At 35.5% G+C, this 19,787-nt stretch overlaps 1 protein-coding gene across 1 annotated transcript; it reads left to right on the forward strand.

The window, feature by feature from the left end:
* Positions 1 to 1,465: 1,465 nt before the first annotated feature.
* On the forward strand, positions 1,466 to 18,487 carry LOC128644317 (mitogen-activated protein kinase kinase kinase kinase 3-like). Its single transcript, XM_053696975.1, has 8 exons — positions 1,466 to 1,630; positions 2,178 to 2,281; positions 6,515 to 6,686; positions 7,154 to 7,222; positions 10,422 to 10,514; positions 15,098 to 15,168; positions 15,492 to 15,547; positions 17,334 to 18,487. Exons 1-8 carry the CDS (start codon positions 1,498 to 1,500, stop codon positions 17,419 to 17,421), a joined length of 786 nt encoding a protein of 261 aa, XP_053552950.1. The 5' UTR covers positions 1,466 to 1,497; the 3' UTR covers positions 17,422 to 18,487.
* The last annotated feature ends 1,300 nt before the right edge of the window (positions 18,488 to 19,787 follow it).

Genomic DNA, 19,787 nt, shown 5'->3' on the forward strand with positions numbered 1-19,787 from the left:
ATAAGAAATTGTGCACTTCTGAGACAAAAACAAATGGAATGGCTATGCCTTTAAGAATTTGAAGATTTCCTGAGGGTATAAAAAGCCGGCATCTGAGACTCACAAACTGAGCTTGAAAAAGGAATTGAAACGCGTTGCTCAGTTGAACTATATTAATATTGAACATTGGTCACTCTATGAATTTGAATTTATGAATTTGAATTTTAAAACAACTTTTTGCAGCTTTTTTGTAGTTTTTATCCACCTTTCACAGGTGTATCCTGTTTGGCGCCTTGATTTTTACATCACTCTGGGCTACTCTCTGTAGTGAGCTGGTGTTAAGGCTGTGAGAAGAGCCTGTGTGGATCCTATACACACTGGGACACCTGTGTTTGATGAGAATCGGGCGCGGCGCTGATCTTTCGGTACCTATGTGTAAGTACCGATATTTGTTTGTTGTATAAACTATATACACCAATTTCAAGTGGACGCTTCTGTCTCCCACCTAGACGCTGCTCAGGACCAGCTGGGAGGAATCAGAAGATTTTTCTTGCTTATCATCGTGCATTGTGCTTTTGTGGAAAGCTTGGGAAGGACATCGCTTGGGACTTTCCTTTTGGGACTAATTATAAAGTTTCCATCTGAGTCCTTAAAACTTACACTTTATTTTGTGATCATATTTGTCCTTTTATCAATTTATGTGGTATTAATTTAGATGTGTTTATTAATTTAGATGTGTTATTAATTTAGATGTGTTTTATAAGTTAGGGCCGGTCACTATCAATTGTATTAAATAAATAAATGTTAGATTCATAATTTTAGAAAGAGTATTTTCAAATTGTTTATTTCATGTTTTTAAGCATTATAAAATACAATATATATTTTAATCATATGTGGTTTGTTTCACGTTTGTATTCACCACTAATTTAATTTAATCGAAGTATATGGGAATTAATTTTAACCCTTTGGTGTGAGGACCTATAAAAAACCTCTCTGCATTTGAATATATTAGATTTAAATTTTTGCACATGGTCAAACATTCAGAATTCTGAGTTTATTTTAAAACCCCTTTTTAATTGTTTACTTTAGCATCCACTTTGCGCACTTATATTTTGTATTATATTTAAATTTTTGTCCTTTTGGAAGTAATATTGGGAATCTTCCTTATATATAGGTGTTTGTATTCAATTCATTTTGCGCTGGTCTCTAATTGTTTTATTTTCTTCTAATGTTTATATATTTGCATTACACCTATGATTTGCTTTTATATCCAGAAGTAAAATATATTTCTAAGTTTAATTTTTACTAGACAGAGCTTTTGTGTTTAATACACATATACAAAACAATAAAATCAGTGATTTACCTTTAATATTATATTTAATTATTTAAATGTATTTGTTATTTATAATTGATGTATACATCTGTTTTCTTGAAGATCCCTAGATAAATTGCATTGTGCTTTGGAGCAAAATATGTTATTGTTTTGTAGGTGAAACATTGGCTTTTACATAAACTACAATGCAGTTACAGCAATTTATATATATTGTTTCTCACTGTTCCTTCTTTTGTTCTGTTTTATTGCTGTTCTGCAGGAAGTTTGCAGTGTCTACAAAAATTCCTGATACAAAATGGTGTCAAAAGTGCTGTGTCGGTAAGGTTTGTTTTTCTCCTGATATTATTGGTACCTAATTTGTAGCTAGTGGTATACACTAATCATGTACATTATATCTTACATTTTAAAAACAAATGTTGTTTTCCCTCCTGTACCCGCAGCTGTCTTTAAAGCTGTTTAAATCCATTTGGTAAAGCTCTCCATTTTATACTGGGCGCCGCCATCTTGTAGCTTACGTATTGTTGAGTCCTGTGATAGGAGCAATGCACTTTCACAGATCTACTTTTTGATAGCTGCACCTTTCACTTCAGTTTAGCTCACATAATAGAGCGGGACTGTTACATTTTTGCAGTTTCTTTGCACAGTTTTAAAGTTACATAGGGGGTAAACTAAGAGAATGACTTTGAAGACAGACGCAGGCATAGGAGGAAAAACTATACCATGATGAGTAGTAACCACTCTATTGTAGTTGTACTCAGCAGTTTATTGTCCCTTTAATCCTTAGAAATGCTATGTTTCCCTTCATTGATGGTAAAGAGGGACTTGTTTCATATTAAATCAATATGTTTGTTTGCTTTGTTTCTAGTGAGGAATCCTTATACAAGCCATAAATATCTGTGTGGAGCACTGCAGTCCAGCATTATATTATTAGAATGGGTCGAACAGATGCAGAAGTTTATGTTAATTAAGGTAGGTATAAAGGAAACATAAATAATCATTTTCTCATATAAGACATTCACAGGTGATAATAAACAAAATAAAATATATTCTCAGCTGTCATTTCTGTTGAATAAAGATTTGAAATTTTGCAAATATGAGAAAGAAAGAACTCTCCTATTTTGAATCCATAAATCACCTGGAACTAATGCAATAAAACTTTTATTTATAGATCAATTACTTTCATACCTGTCATTGAGGCAGACAGGAGTCTTTTCATTTAATTAAAACCAATGTTGTTGTTTTGTGAACATTGCAAACAATTTATCATGTTGACTGACATCTAAATACAGACCACAGATGAACAATAATTTACCAAGTTTCACAAGTTTAACTACATGATGGGTTTGCATATTTTTAGTGTAGGCATCTCAGGGAATCCGCTATTTTTATTATTGCATTAAATATATGCCTGTCTGCCAGATATGTCTCAGTGTACGCTGCAACATACACCTGGAAAAAATATTTAAAACATGATTTCTTTTAAAAACTACCAAATAAAATGTACTGCAGTCTTTTTTTCATAACATACGTGTTTCTCTCCTTTCTTGTTTTTAAAGTGATAGTAAACTTAGTGTTCCTTAATGATATATATGCAATCATTTTCCATATTATGTGTATATCTGTTCCTTTAAATTAAAATGTATCCACCCCTGAAATGGTGAAATCCGTTCTGGTAAGTTTACTTACCACCACCCCTGCTGGCCCACTTGGAAGTAAACCTTTTTTCTAGCGTTGATATTTTCACTGCTCATCCATAAAGCCATGTCTTTTGTGATCACGTGACTAGCTGTATGGCTTGCAAGAAGATTGGATGATTTATCAAAAAGGCACCACAAGAAAAAAAAGTTTACTTCCAAGTGGGCCGGCAGTGGTGTAAGTAAAGTAACTTAACATCGGAACGGATTTAACCATTTCAGTTTGTTTTACCATCACTTTAAAGGGACATAAAGAACATGTTTTTTGTTTTGTGATTCAGACAGAGCATGCAAATTTAAATAACTTTCCAATTTATTTCTATTACCTAATTTGTTTTGATCTCTTTGTATACTTTGTTAAAAAGTATACCTAGGTAGGCTCAGAAGCTGCTAAACGGTGGCTGCACATATATTCCTCTTGTCATTGGCTTTCATCTAGATTCTAGTAGTGCATTGCTTCTCCTTCAACAAAGTATACCAAGAGAATGAAGCCAATTAGATGATAGAAGTAAATTAGAAAGTTGTTTAAAATTGTATGATCTATCTCAACTGATTGCTGGTTCTTCAAACATCTCAATACGATAAAAGACAACATTTTACAGACATATACAGGGGGAATTGAGGGCCCTATTCCCGTGGGAACTTACAATCTAGATGGGTAGGAGGATGGGAAACAGGAGGCGGGGACTGCAGAGGTGAAAATGATATTAGTGAGGAGATAGAGGGCAACTGTTAGTTAAGTGAAGTTAGTTTGTTAATAAGTCGGGTGATAAGCTTCCCTGAACAGAAAGGTCTTTAGGGAACGTTTAAAGGAGGAGAGGTTAGGGGCAAGTCTGACAGCTCGAGGAAGTGCGTTCCAGAGGGTTGGTGCCGCACAAGAGAAGTCCTGTAGTTTAGCACAAGAGGAGGTGATGGTAGAGGACGCAAGAAGCAGGTCGTTGTTGGATCTTCAACCTTGCATTAAACGATTGTGTTTATTAATATGTGAACATAGTCTGCACAAAAACAATGTATTCAGGCAAGCAGCTGATTTGCTGTATTCAAAGCAGCTGCATGAACATCCTTTGAAATCTTAGTGATACCGAACCCAAAGTTTTTCTTTTGTGAATCAGATAGAGCATGCAATTTTAGGCAACTTTCTAATTTACTCCTTTTATCAATTTGTCTTTGTTCTCTTGCTATCTTTATTTGAAAAAGAAAGTCCAGACCCTGGACAGCACTTGTTTATTGGTGTATGAATTTATCTACCCATGTTGTTCATCAAAAATGGGCCGGCATCTAAACTTACATTCTTGCTTTTCAAATAAAAATACCAAAAGAATGAATACCATTTGATAATAAGAGTAAATTAGAACATTGCTTAAAATTGCATGCTCTATCTAAATCACAAAAGAAAAAAATGGGTTCAGTGTTTAATAGACTTGGCTCTTCACTGGGGAGTTGATTTTTGCAGCTGCCTCTGGTTTACATAAACTCTCTGTAGCCAATGTTGCAACGCTTAATTAACTATTCAAAATAGGCGGTGGGTTCACTAAGCAAATTCAGCCTATTTTGAAATGGCTGTTGGTGAAGTAGCTGTTTGTAAACAATTTAATACACTCCAGCAGGTAAAAAGGACAATTGGGAAAATGTTATAGTGCAATGTCTATTTATTAAATAAGAGATATAAATATATATATATATATATATATATATATATATATATATATATATATATATATATATATATATACAGTTATGCTCAAATGATAACATAACACAAAAACTTTTCTTTCACTCATGGTTAGTGTTTGGCTGAAGCCATTTATTATCAATCAACTGTGTTTACTCTTTTTAAATAATAATGACAACAGAGACTACCCAAATGACCCTGATCAAAAGTTTGTGGAGGAGGCTCTTTATCTTCTCAGATGGTAAAGCTGCGCATTCTTCCTGGCAAAAAGCCTCAAGTTCCTGTAAATTCTTGGGCTGTGTTGCATGAACTGCACATTTGAGATCTTCCCAGAGTGGCTCAATGATATTGAGGTCAGGAGACTGAGATGGCCACTCCAGAACCTTCACTTTATTCTGGTGTAGCCAATGACAGGTCGACTTGGCCTTGTGTTTAGGATCATTGTCATGTTGGAATGTCCAAGTACGTCCCATGCGCAGCTTCCGGGCTGATGAATGCAATTTCCCTCCAGTATTTTTTGATAACATACTTCATTCATCTTGCCATCAATTCTGACCAAATTTCCTGTGCCTTTGTAGCTCAAACATCCCTAAAACATCAGCGATCCACCTCCGTGTTTCACAGTAGGAATGGTGTACCTTTTATCATAGGCCTTGTTAACTCCTCTCCAAGTGTAGCGTTTATGGTTGTGGCCAAAAATATCAATTTTGGTCTCATCACTCCAAATGACTTTGTGCCAGAAGGTTTGAGGCTCGTCTCTGTGCTGTTTGACGTATTGTAAGCGAGATACTTTGTGGCATTTGCGTAGTAATGGCTTTCTTCTGGCGACTCGACCATGCAGCCCATCTTTCTTCAAGTGCCTCCTTATTGTGCATCTTGAAACAGCCACGCCACATGTCCTGTATTTCACCTGAAGTTATTTGTGGGTTTTTCTTTGCATCCCAAACAATTTTTCTGGCAGTTGGTCTACCTGACCGTGGTTTGGTTTCAACAGAACCCCTCATTTTCCACTTCTTGATAAGGGTTTGAACACTGCTGATTTGCATTCTCAATTCCTTGGATATCTTTTTATATCCCTTTCAACTACCTTTTCCAGCAGATCCTTTGACAATTCTTTTGCTTTCCCTATGACTCAGAATCCAGAAATGTCAGTGCAGCACTGGATAAAAAATACAAGTCTGTCAAGGAGTCTAGAAACTCATTGACCTTTTATACACACACACTAATTACAAGCAAACAGATCACAGGTGAGGATGGTTACCTTTAATATCCATTCAAACTCCTTTGTGTCAACTTGTGTGCATGTTATCAGGCCAAAATCACCAGGGTATGTAAACTTTTGATCAGGGTCATTTGGGTAGTTTCTGTTGTCATTATGATTTAAAAAGAGTAAACACAGTTGATTGATAATAAATGGCTTCAGCTAAATACTAACCCTGAGTGAAAGAAAAGTTTTTGTGTTATCATTCATATTCTCTGAAAAATGGCCAAGAAATCATAAATTCTGCCAGGGTATGCAAACTTATGAGCACAACTGTGTGTGTTTGTGTGTGTATATATATATATATATATATTAAATAGCTAGTGATCTGTAAAGTGGCACAAGAACCCTACTCTTTCTGCTGCTAAAACTATACAGGATGGCACTCTAATTCAGGCCACAAAAAAAAGGGATTCAGTCTGCAAAACACCTGAGAATTTGTTGGTCCTCTAAATCACGCTTCCTAGGCCACTATATGGGCCTGATTTAGTCATTTTGTGTTACACTGTAAATAGCTTCATATGAGAGACATATTTTGTATGTAATGCATTAATATATTGTTGTTGTTTTTTCAGCACGTAGACTTTCCCCTGCCTTGTCCTCTCATGATGTTAGAGATGCTTGTAGTCCCTGAACAAGAATACCCTATGATCTGTGTTAGTGTCAGCCGAGGGACGGACTTCAATCAAGTTGTACGGTTTGAAACAGTTAACCCCAACTCTACCTCTTCATGGTTCACAGAAACAGGTTAGTGCACATCAATTATTATTAAACTAGTGCTAAAGCCCATGTACACGGGCCATTTTCTGCAGTGCAGCGGCCCTGCCCGGATACGCCATCCCCGCCCCCCTTCCGCCCGTTCCCACCCTCTTTGCTTTCTGATCCTCACGGCGGTCACTGCTGATCCTTCCTTGCGGCCAGATATGTTTGTCTCGCGCTGCAGTCTCTACTGCGCATGACTTTTAAAATATAGGATGTGCTATTTATCGTTAATAGTATCCATCTATTTCCCCACTGTTTTGTGTTTTAAATAAAGCTTCATCCATGATATCATACAAATATGTGTAATCTTGGAAATGGAAAAAAAGTGAAAATAATTTTAGTTAATAAAGAAAGCATGTAATTTTTTTATTGCTTGTTTTTTTGTGCATCACAACTAAATTATCGATTTGTTTGTCCTCACTGTCAGTTAAATTGTTTTTCCTTTTAAATAGATACGCCGCAGACCGATGTTGTACAGTTGACACAGCTGGAAAGGGATACTATACTTGTTTGTCTAGATCGTAAGTATATTAACCACATATAACAGGACTAGAACATTGTTACTGTAGTTTAAAAGTCAAGGAAACAAGTTCCTAGTCAAGAGCGTAAAACAAAATACTTAAAAATAGGGAACAAATAAAGCTTTATTTCTTACTTTCCCAGGACTATAGGAACTTGACAAAATATCTATTGATGTGTGTACCTCTATCCCATTAAAGGGACATTCCAGCCAAAACTGGAATCCACATGAATGCATTTCAGCTTTGAATAGAATTTTTCTTTTAATATACCTGTATTGGGAAAAATGCTTCTAATAAAAGCCATAGCTGTTTTAAAAGTATGCATCGTGCATCAGCATTTTAAACACAGCACATGATCAGAGAGCCTAAGGTGCGCTTGTACCATCTGGTAATGACCCAATTTGTTAATTGCGGACATGATACAAGCCCCACTGGTGCTCTGAGCAGCTGCATTATTTAAAATGCTTAGCTATGCTTCACATGCACGTGCAGAGACAAATGTTAACACTGAAACAGTGATAACTTTTACTACAAGCATTTTTGCCAATATATGTAGATTGCAAATATGATTTTAGTTAAAAAAGTAAGGCATCTATGTGCATTTAAATTTTAACTGGAATGGCCCTTTAAACACTAAATACATTTTATAAGCATAGTAATGAGGGTATTCCCCGCCTCCCTCTGTGGATGCTGCCATTTTAAAATGATCTTTCACTTCATCCAGTGCTGACTTGTTTGCACATGTGCAGCAACTCTCCTTCAGATAGCTGCAGTGTAAGCTCGGTTCCATGGGTGGGACCCATAGTTACAGGGAGGTGCTTGACATGTGTTTAATTCTCTTTTAAAAAACGGTACAGCTATTTTGAGAATAAAATATTTAATGCGCATAACTTTTAAAGCTTTAAAAAGCATTACTGTTTTAGACAGTATCTGGTTATGTATTGGGAGAGAAATAGCATGATAAGCAACACTGATAAAAGGACACAAAACAATGCTACAAATTGTTTAAATCAACTAGGTTGCAGAATTTGCTTCTTGGCCTCACTAGGGAGAGTTGGGGCAAGCTCAAATTTTTACACAAAAAGCACTGTCCCTTTAATGTAGTTAGAAAGATTCAACACTTTACTTGTATGTTAATTTACTAAGACTACAGAAAAGTCTTATAATTACAAGGTTTTTTCCCTTTAAAGGGGCACTGTCAAAATTATTCAGATTCATTATCAAATTGTAGGCAATCTTTTTATACACACACTTTCTGAGGCACCAGGTCCTGCTGAGCATGTGCAAGAGTTCACAGTGTATATGTGTCTGTGGTTGGTTGATAGTGTTCACATGATACAGGGGCCCAGCAAATTGAAGTAAATTTTTAAATTTATAAAAAAAAAAACAATGCTAATTTAAAATTCAGAGTAAGTGCTATTGCATTGTCTTTTTATTATGCAATTCTGAAGCATTTAATGGTTGTTTAAAGGGACACTGAAACAAAAAAAAAATCTTTGGTAATTCAAAGAGAGCATGCAATTTTAAGCAACTTTCTAATTTACTCCTATTATCATTTTTTCTTCTTTCTCTTGCTATCTTTATTTGAAAAATAATGCATCTAAACTTTTTTTTTTTTTTTTTTTTGGTTCAGAACTCTGGACATCACTTTTTTTTATTGGTGGATGAATTTATCCACCAATCAGCAAGAACAACCTAGGTTGTTCACCAAAAATGGGCCAGCATCTAAACGTACATTCTTGCATTTCAAATAAAGATACCAAGAGAATAAAGAAATTTTGATAATTGGAGTAAATTAGAAAGTTGCCTAAAATTTCTTGCTCTATCTGAATCACAAAAGAAAAAAATTTGTGTTCATTGTCCCTTTAACCAACTGACTACTGATTTAGCAAACAGTATGGATGAAGAAAATATTAGGATGGTTGTACAAGTGCACACATTTTCACAGAGTTCTCAATTCAAAGCCTTAATGTTTTTTGTTTTTTTTTAAATTGATTCATACTGTGTAAATGTAATAGTGGTATTCCAGTTCTTCAACTAAATAACCCTTTTGACTAGTTTTAGCAGGATTTTTAGCCTATTCCACTTCAAGAGCACTTGTCCTCTTGAAAACGTGTTTGTTTAATTTCAAAGCAACATTTTTGTTGTGTTTTATTTTCACATCGTCCACGTATATTTTTGTTTCCATACAGGTGTGAAAAACCCCTACAGTAGTTTTCCTGAAAATACTGTTTCTTATAGTTTTTCATGTGTTTAACAAATCTTTGTTCAAGAAGTTTGATTGGTTAAATTGTTTTCATAATTGAGACACGTAAACCTTGAGGGTCTTATGTAAAAGTTTTTAAAGGGGCGTTTACAAAACTATAAGCTAAAATAAAAATAAATCATTGAAATAAAATAAAATACATGAAAAAGTTCAACTACATTTAAAACCAAACAGCAGGTGTTTCTGAAAGGTATTACAAATGCGTCTTCTGGCAGCTGCACTTGAATTATCTGGTTATAAGGAAGGGTACACGAGAAAGTAAACATAAAAAACGGCCACCACATAAAGCAGTAGTACCACCAAAACCAGTCTACTGTATAAACAACACTCTGAAAAAGGACCTGCTGTGCCGGTGATCCGGGAGCTGGGTACTGAGAATGCCAGCTCACCTTTCTAGCACTACACTAGCGCCAACAAAATTGTGATTGTAGCGTTTCTTATACAGCAGACTTGTTTTGTTGATTCAGACAGCTTTTCTTATTCAAATGGTGGCCCTGCTAATTGACTAAAGGAAACCAAAAATTGCCCAAGTTGATGTCTACAAACAAACCCAATAGAAAATGTATCAAGCTGCAGGCAGAAAATTCCCGTCTGCCTGCAATCACCACTCGCGATGCAGCATCACTCAACAAAATGTAAGATTTCATAAGAGCTCTCTTGGGCAGTCCTAACCCCCCTTCTTTTATACATTTGGTTGCACTTAAGCAGGACCTGTTAATCACAACAAGGGGCAAAGGACAAGAGGCAAGAACTGTTTGTTACATTTGTGGTTGCAGGCGCTTATGCATGCCTGCACCACGGTGTGTCAGAAGCAGCGAATGCAGCTTGATACATTTCTCTATTTATTAGTTTATCTTACTCACATATTTGGGCATGTAATTCATAGATACTGAATTCATTTTAACACCATATTATTTTATATTTATTTTATAGGTTGCATAAAAATTGTAAATCTTCAAGGAAGATTAAAATCAAGCAGAAAATTATCCTCAGAACTTACATTTGATTTTCAAATAGAGTCCATAGGTAAGTGCGTCTTGTTAAAATTGGTATTTTTAAATGACATATAAGATAAGTTATTAAAGTGACATAGCACTGAAAATTAAACCCAGCATAAAAAAGAAAATATGTAATGCACATTCAGTTTGTATTTTGCCTTGTTTCTGGTAATTTACCTATGCAATCTGTGCGTTTTCCACTCCATACATAGAAACTGGAATTCACATAGCATGCTTAGAATATTATATACTAATTTTAAAATGTATCTAATTGTATTAATATTTTAATCAATGTTCCTGTGCTTACAATAACATGTTTTTGTTTTTATGTTGCAATTTTGGACACCCATTAATTTGCATAATAAGAGGAGGAAAGCATCCAGTATTAAATATCTCACAAGTTAATGTTGCCCATAGTCAACCATTAAAGGGACATAGAATTCAAACATTTTCATACCTAAATAAACTACATCTCAATGACATGTGCATACCCATTTCAAGCACTTTAGCAGAGATGGCTTGCTGAAGTTGGTTTAAATTCTCTCTGTGTGACTCATACAAAGCCAATCACAGAGGACATATCTGTATAGGTATTGGGAGTGCATGTGTACCACACACGTGCAGATTAAACATTGATGCATCTCCTTTCTACCTTCCCCATGCGATTGGATATCTCTAGTATGCTTCTGTGCATGCAGGGATTATGGTGGCAAGTGCATATGCATTCAGGAACATGCCTAGCCGTATGCATTAGGCGTACAGCTCTTTTTAATATAAGATGCAATTTGATATCAGTGACTACCACTGAACTTGGTTCAGACATTGGCAATCTATAGAAGTAGCACACTGAAGAATTAGATAGTTTTGACTTTGACATAAATTCATTTTTAAGAACCTTTAAGTCTTAAAAATGTTGCTTAAAGAGACAGTAAAATCAAAACTAGACATTCATGATTAAGATAGAACATGCAATTTTGTACAATTTTTAAATTTACTTCTATTATAACGTTTGCTTTGTTCTTTTCGTATCCTTTATTGGAGAGTACACGTAAGAAGGCTCATAAGACCTCAGGAACATGTAACAATGTTATACACTGTTGCAAACAGTTCTATCAGCCCATTCAGGTTTACTCTTCAGCAAAGGATACCAAGAAAACAGAGAAAATGTGATAATAGAATTAAACTAAAAAGTTGTTTAAAATGTCATGCTCTATCTAGACGATTAAACTTTAATTTTGAGGTTTGGGATTTGAAAATGGCTTTTCATGTCACATGAAACTGTCCAATAAGTCATCCTGGCAAGAAGATTTTTGTTTTCTATGTTATTCACAGATTCTTCTTGTTTATTTGGAACCAGCTCTTGGAAGTTATATGCATTACACTTGGCAGTTTAGATTTCCATTTAACAAAATGTAAACCTGTTTTGTGCAAGTATTTTCTGCATCACAAAATCAGTGGATAGCAGGTGTTTTGTATAATTAAGTCCTAACTTGGCTCTAATGCATCACAATGTTTTTGTCACACTACAAGTAGTGGGTTGAGATCTACTGACAATTAGATGCCAAAAAGTCTGGGTTCCATGATATTGAGGACTAATGTTCTCTGCATAATGTCACTCACATTCATTTTAACAGGAGATGATAATAGTCAGTACGATTAAAGAGACATCTTGAGATTTTTATATAAAATGTTAAGTTATGCATAATGAAATAACTTTGCACTATATTTTCATTTTTTTTATTTTGCCCCCTTTTCATGAAATTTTAGCTGTAAAAACTGAGCAATTTCTAATTCTCAGAACTTGAACTGTGCTGAGTTATCCAGACTAACTCTGCTACATATCTATCCCTAATCGGGTTTAGCAAATAACAACTGCAAAACAACTCTCTTTATAGTAACATTATGATAGTGGCAAGCCTTATTGACTAAAGCAAAGACTGGCATATGGTGGATGGATTTTGACTACTGAAAAATAATAAAAAGGATGTTATATTATTCTATAGAATATGCTTTAAAGGGACAGTATATACTCATTTTCATATAACTGCATGTAATAGACACTACTATAAAGAATAAGATGCACTGATACTGCTATAAAAATCCAGTATAAAACTGTTTAAAAACTTACTTAGAAGCTCTCAGTTTGGCTCTGTTTAAAAGGTAGCTAGAAAGCCCACTGCAAGTGGCAAATAAGACACTCCCCCCCTCCCCCTTCTTTTGCATATGAAAAGACCCTTTACACAAACAGGAGCAAGCTGGAGAAGGTAGCTGACCGTATTCACATAAAACTTTGGGGCTTGGTTAGGAGTCTGAAAATCAGAGCAATGTCATTTAAAAATAAGCAAAACTATACATTTATTTAAAAAAAAAAAACTTTATGGGCTATATAAATAGATCATCTACAAAACATTTATGCAAAGAAAAAATGAGTGTATAATGTCCCTTTAAAGTTTATGATTCAGCAGCTAGAGCTAGTTTTGGGTAGGCGTTACTCTTATCCAGTCAACCAGTCTATTTAACTCTGATGCTTCAAGTGATTACTGTTATCAGCATGAACCTCTGCTTTTACAGTTAAGGCTTGTCAAAGGCTATGGTTTAAAACCTGTTAGAATAAGTTCCAGCTGATGACCTTACCATTTAATGGCAAAGTGTTGACTGGCTCAGACCTTCTTCTTAGGGCTATATTACCAGTAGAGCGGTATTTATCGCTCGCGCACTAACTCTGCTGGAAGTAAGGTTTTTGCACACGTTGGACTAGCGTGCGTATTAGTTGAAAGTCAAAAGTTTGCACACTGAAATTTTTAATTTGTTCATGGTAGATAACTGCAGACTTGCATTATAAGTAATTTCATGAATAAGGACCAGGTTCTGCTCTAACCTCCTTAGAGTCTTATATTGAGGGCCAGTTCTTGCAAGTTTGTCAAGTGTTCAAATTTCAAAATTGGACCATTTGTTTCATTTCTAAGAGTAATAGAACCTGACCTATGTATTATTTGTGTATTGCCATTAATCCCAGTCACTATAGCTTCCCCTTTTTCCATTGATCAGCAACAATTGCAACTTTATAAAACAAAGAATCAAAAGACAGAGTGCGCTCGGAGGAGGGGGAAAAAAGGGGGGTGGAGGGTAATACTAAGCCAAAAATACACTGAAAGCAGGCCGAGTCCAAGGCTAATGTCAATAGTTGGCTGCAGCGAAATTCATAAAAGTCTCAAGTCAAATGTAGTGGAAGATAGTGAAAGTTCGTCAGGCAGCTCCCCGGAGAAGGTCACGGCTGTCCCTCTGGTAGTCCCTCTGGTAGAAGTTAAAAAAAAAAAATCAAAAGACAGGGTCACCCAATGGCCTAGCACAGTGGTAGCAGCAGATGGTAGTATGTAGGTGAGGCTGCACCTCCAGGAGCTATATACGCCTACTGGGATATTGCAGCCTCCTAGCTGACTGTTCACCAGTCAATCTCCAAAAAGGATCGGTCACTTCCGTGTGAACTGGAATATAACAAAACACAACGGACGCCCAATGGCCTAGCACAGTTGGAATCAGGGGTGAAAGTAAGTTCATCAGCAAAATACTCACAAAGAAGGCTCACCGCCAGGTGCTATAGGAGCAGACTGGGAACTCACAGCCTCCCAGCTGACTGGTAGCCCAACGCACTCCAAGAGGGGGGAGTATAAAAAATGGTTTATTAAAAATAATAAATTTATATTTAATTAACCATTTTTTATATAATTATCATCCATGCAGTTCTGCTCGTTTGTTTTATGATACAATTTTTATTTTTTCACACTGTTGGAGACTTCACTCCCCCCTCTTGGAGTACGTTGGGCTATCGGTCAGCTGGGAGTTCCCAGTCTGCTCCTATAGCACCTGGCTGTGCGCCTTCTTTGTGAGTATTTTGTTGATGAACTTACTATCACCCCTTATTTCAACTGTGCTAAGCCATTGGGCATCCGTTGTGTTTTGTTATATTCCAGTTCACACAAAAGTGACCGATCCTTCTTGGAGATTGACCAGTCAGTTGGGAGGCTACAATATCCCAGTTAGACGTATCAAGCACCTGGAGGTGCAGCCTATTTGTGAGTATCTCATCTTCACCTACACACTAACAGCCGCTGCTACCACTGTACTAGGCCATTGGGCGCCCTTGTCTTTTGCTTCTTTTTTTTTTTACAATTGCAACTTGTGTGCCTACCCTACAGCTTGGCTAAAGACCCACGAGTGTTTACCAAGGCCCTTACAACCCATCTCTATATTGTGTCTCCTGAAGATCTCATTGTAACCCGTTCACAGCATTGTCCTAAAGGCTGGAGTTGGTATAGTTGGTACTATATTGCCTTCAGTGTCATTTTTGGATATTGAACTTTCACTACAGCTCTCTGGTCATTTCTATTAGGGTCACTTTATTGGTGGGGTTCTGGACACATCCCTCATTTGCACTCAGCTCTGCTAAATGACAAATCTTTTAATTGTGCTTACAGTGTCTGCAATTAAGTTTTATATTTTCTTTAAATCACCTACAACAATATACATACATTTTTACCAGGATAATTTGTAGCATAGCTTATGCGCTTTTTCCACTTTAAATGCTTACCACGATACGTTTCTTTGCTCTAGTTTGCCTACAAGACAGTGTTCTTGCTTTCTGGAAGCACGGGATGCAAGGAAGAAGTTTTCGATCAAATGAAGTGAGTAACAGTAGATGGCATTTAATTGATAGAAATTGGTTTATGTCTTTAGCAAGAATCCTATTCACTGTTACCGGTACTTAATAAATAACAGTTCATATAAATCAAATGAACCACTTTCACTTATTAACTGTGTCAATATTTCTGGCCATTTTTTTTTCTTCCTCCTAAAGAGACAGATTAAAGTTGATATGCAGAGAAATCTCACGGCAACAGATGATTATGATCAGTATAGTTATGGTTATTGAGATGTTCTGATTAAAACAAGTGTATTTGTTATGTGCAAGTATTGCTTTTATAGATGCAATTTATTTTTCCTACAGATCACACAGGAAATTTCAGATAACACACGGATATTCCGCCTTCTTGGTTCTGACAGGTAATTAGTTAATTACTTTTATCAAGTTTTGCTTTTTGTGTTTATTATTTTATACATACATGACAAAAACACTTTCAGAAATATTTTGCTAATAGAATAATCAGAGAGAATCTTAAGTCTGGGAGAGAATGTTAGCTCTTTTATTTATATATATATATATATTTATATATATAAACGTATAGGAGTTGATCAGCGCTTAGAATATATAGTGCAGTGATCTATTCATATGTATACACACTTAAACAGTACACCTCTATCTGGATATTATTCAGATGGTATAAACAAACTAGGTGTGTGTAACCCCACTGATCTAGAATAGATACTTTCAATTATAAAGGTAGTCCATAAAACCATTAAAGTCTTTAGGATCAGTTCCAGTGTGCCCCTATTCTCTGTAGCTTTGTCCGATATGGAGTGTTCCCCTCTACGTGAGGTTATTCCCCAAATGGTTCTGAAACGGTACAAGTTTGGACAAGCGCACAACAAGGCACTCTTAGTGTAATATGTCTTTGACTCAAAAACACATACAGACAAGAAAAAATTATGCACTCACTTGGTTTAACCTCATCCACTATGAGGTATGTTTCCAGCTCTGGAGTACAGATGATATCTGTTATGGATTCTCCTCCTGGAAAAGTTTCCTTCGTGATTCCACTGTATGAAGTTGCTTGTACGGAAAAAATTAGTCAATATCCCCACTGTTAAAAGTCAACGAATCGTGGTCTCTCCAGTGTACTAAACTAGTGACAGCAGTGTGGGTAAAAAGTGTATGTATTCTATGTAACAATATAAAATCATACAAGTCTGTAGTCTCTTAATAGGTTATGCAGATACAGAATGCGCAAAACATAAAATGATTCCTGAACAGGGTACAGTCTAAAAACACATAGACAAATAGCCTTAAGACAGCAATAAAAGAAAAGGAAGCGTGAGTGTGACAGCCCTGGATATGTATACATCTACACCAGCGTGTCCGCTAATTCACTCCTATGTACTATTGGTGTACAACAGCTGCTCCACTATTTCGCTCAAGTGTAGATCGTATGTTTGTCGGGGGCGGAGCCTAACCCATTTCACAGCTCTATTGGCTGCTTCATCAGAGGTCCTGTGTGTATGTAATTATATGCTGCAGTCATAGACCAAAACTAATATACATATCAAAAAGTGAGAGCAAAATAAGAAATTGCTAAAAAATGATTTGTTTATTTTTATTTTTTTATTTTGTCCCTTTATCTCAGAAACTCAAAAGGCTTTATTAGTTAGAGTGTGCAGTTGTAAATAATAAAAAATAAACTAACATTTGTTATCAAATTTACTTTATCTTGGTATCTTTGGTTGAAACTTAGCAGCTTTCTATGTGAGCATACTGAGGTAGACTCAGGTGTGTGCATGTATTGAGTACTAGATGTCAGTAGTGTAAATACTGTTCAAGATGGGCACATCAGTATGCTGTCTTGGAAAGGAGATAAGTTTCAACAAAACATATCAACGTAAGCAAATTAGAAAGTTTTTAAAATTGTACACTCTATGATTCTATTTTAAGTGTAAATTATGTAAAATAATCAAAGTAAATACATTTATCAGCCTTAGTGCATTCATTTTATTTGACAGAATAAAAATAAATAAGTAGATGTCTGAAATTTTAGCCCCCAGTGAATTACTTTATAGCAACAAATGTGACACTGAAACGTTCTTTATCTAGTTTCTTGTAATTGGATTTTTACTGATGATTATTACGTTGACATCTAATTCTTTATTTTCTGATTATCACTTGCATTTTTTGCAGGGTTGTCGTTTTAGAAAGCAGGCCAACAGATAACCCTACAGCCAACAGCAATCTGTACATCCTAGCTGGTCATGAGAACAGCTACTGAGCATGCCATTGTTTGGAGATATCAAGAGAATACTATTGCAATGTTATCTGATGCTTCAAGTCAGACAAACGCCACAGTAGTTTTGAGGTCATGTTTTATAGATATATAAATACATATAAGTAATTTATTGTGGCATGAGACAAAGTTAAGGACAATGTTGCTATAACGTGGTATGGATACACTTATTAAAGCCCTTTCACACAAGTGCTACATTCACAATTATGTAATTGTTTGTACATAAAAGTAGATTTATTTCTCTCCCTTATCTACGGGCTGACGTCATATAAGAAATCCTAATGTAGATAGTGGTCCCTTAATGAAGTACAAGTGTCTTAATTGTACAGATGTCAAGGTTGTCCGTGAACAAGAGAATTGGGAAAGCCTAGCTATTTAGTAATTAAAGAGCAGTTTCTTCTATTTGCTGCGCGTCTCAGCTACATTATAAAACTGCCGTGTGAAAAAAACAAAACACAATGCATATATTAACACTATTGTATTTTTTATTCTATGTAATTTAGTAATGCCAATATACATTTTGTAAGTTTAAAAAAACAAATCTGTAATCTATAAAGAGGGTTGTAAGCATTTTTATGATACCCTTAACTTTAATGCAAGTACACTGGCGTTTATATTTGCACAAAGTATTGTTTTGTGATGTATTACGTCACAGAGTAAAGCAGTGACAGACTGAAGGTTGTTAATATCATTTGTTTGCTTGCTTGTGTTACGTTTTATATGAGATGTTGACAAATGCATTGGGGTGTTTATATATATATATATATATATATATATAAAATTCTGTATACAGTATATACACACCCACGTGTGTATGTGTGTGAATACATATATATAAAAACAAAGCTAGGATGTGCACTCTCACTGCGTCAAGCAACTGCCAGGGTGCTAGTGAGCTTTAATAGATACGAACAACAGTAATCTTTCACTGTGAACAGCGACGTTGAGGGGACAAAGTATCTCCTTCCTCAGGTCTGAGGAAGGGGATACTTTGTCCCCGAAACGTCACTGTTCACAGTAAAAGATTACTTTTGAAACGACCATAGTGCAAGTTTTTTGTTCGTGTGTGTAAATATATATATATATATATATATATATATATATATATATATATATATATAGCCACACACACACATATATATATATATATATATATATATATATATATATATATATATATACATATATATATATATATATAGCCACACACACACATATATATATATATATATATATATATATACATATACATATATATACATACATATTGCCACACACACACACATTATATATATATATATATATATATATATATATATATATATATATATATATATATATATATATATAGTTTGCAGGTAAAGTAAGAAATTGGGTAATCCTAGCATTATCTGGGTAAATCTGACATTACCCAAGCGGCTGTGGGTAAAGTCCAATGTTACATGATAAATCTTCTCAGAGTGCATTGAATCACTGCATCAAACATATATACGATGCACTGTAATTCACACATCTTTCTTCACTATCTTTCTCTTGTAAGATGTATCGAGTCCACGGATTCATCCTTTACTTGTGGGATATTCTCCTTCCCAACAGGAAGTGGCAAAGAGAGCACACAGCAGAGCTGTCCATATAGCTCCCCCTCTAGCTCCACCCCCCAGTCATTCTCTTTGCCGGCTCTAAGCAATCTGAAGGGTAAAGTGAATGTGGTGTTAGATTTTGTCCTTTCTCCAAGAAGGATTGGAGAAAGGATTATCAGCTAGTTCCTTAAAAGGACAGATATCTGCTTTGTCTATTCTTTTACACAAACGTCTGGCAGAGGTACCAGACGTTCAAGCGTTTAGTCAGGCTTTAGTCAGAATCAAGCCTGTTTATAGACCTGTGGCTCCGCCATGGAGTCTGAATTTAGTTCTTTCAGTTCTGCGAGGGGTTCCGTTTGAACCTTTACATTCCATAGATATTAAGTTTTTATCTTGGAAAGTTTTGTTTTTGGTAGCTATCTCTTCTGCTCGAAGAGTTTCAGAGTTATCTGCTTTACAGTGTGATTCACCTTACCTGGTGTTCCATGCAGATAAGGTAGTTTTGCATACCAAACCCGGTTTTCTTCCTAAGGTTGTGTCTAATAAGAATATTAACCAGGAAATTGTTGTTCCTTCTCTGTGTCCTAATCCTTCTTCAAAGAAGGAACGTCTGTTACACAATCTTGATGTGGTTCGTGCTTTAAAGTTCTATTTACAAGCAACTAAGGATTTCAGACAAACAACTTCTTTGTCTGTTATCTATTCTGGTAAGAGGAGAGGTCAGAAGGCGACTGCTACCTCTCTTTCCTTTTGGCTGAAAAGCATCATCCG

The sequence above is a fragment of the Bombina bombina genome, unplaced genomic scaffold, assembly GCF_027579735.1.
Source record: "Bombina bombina isolate aBomBom1 unplaced genomic scaffold, aBomBom1.pri scaffold_805, whole genome shotgun sequence".
NCBI classification, from domain to species: Eukaryota; Metazoa; Chordata; class Amphibia; order Anura; family Bombinatoridae; genus Bombina; species Bombina bombina.

What these genes read in the sequence shown, in the direction of transcription:
- LOC128644317 (XM_053696975.1), top strand. Translation starts at nt 1,498, where the DNA reads ATGCAGTTACAGCAATTTATATATATTGTTTCTCACTGTTCCTTCTTT. An exon ending in GTGTCAAAAGTGCTGTGTCG is followed by an intron (nt 1,631 to 2,177) that starts GTAAGGTTTGTT and finishes CTTTGTTTCTAG; the next exon opens with TGAGGAATCCTTATACAAGC. An exon ending in TTCATGGTTCACAGAAACAG is followed by an intron (nt 6,687 to 7,153) that starts GTTAGTGCACAT and finishes CCTTTTAAATAG; the next exon opens with ATACGCCGCAGACCGATGTT.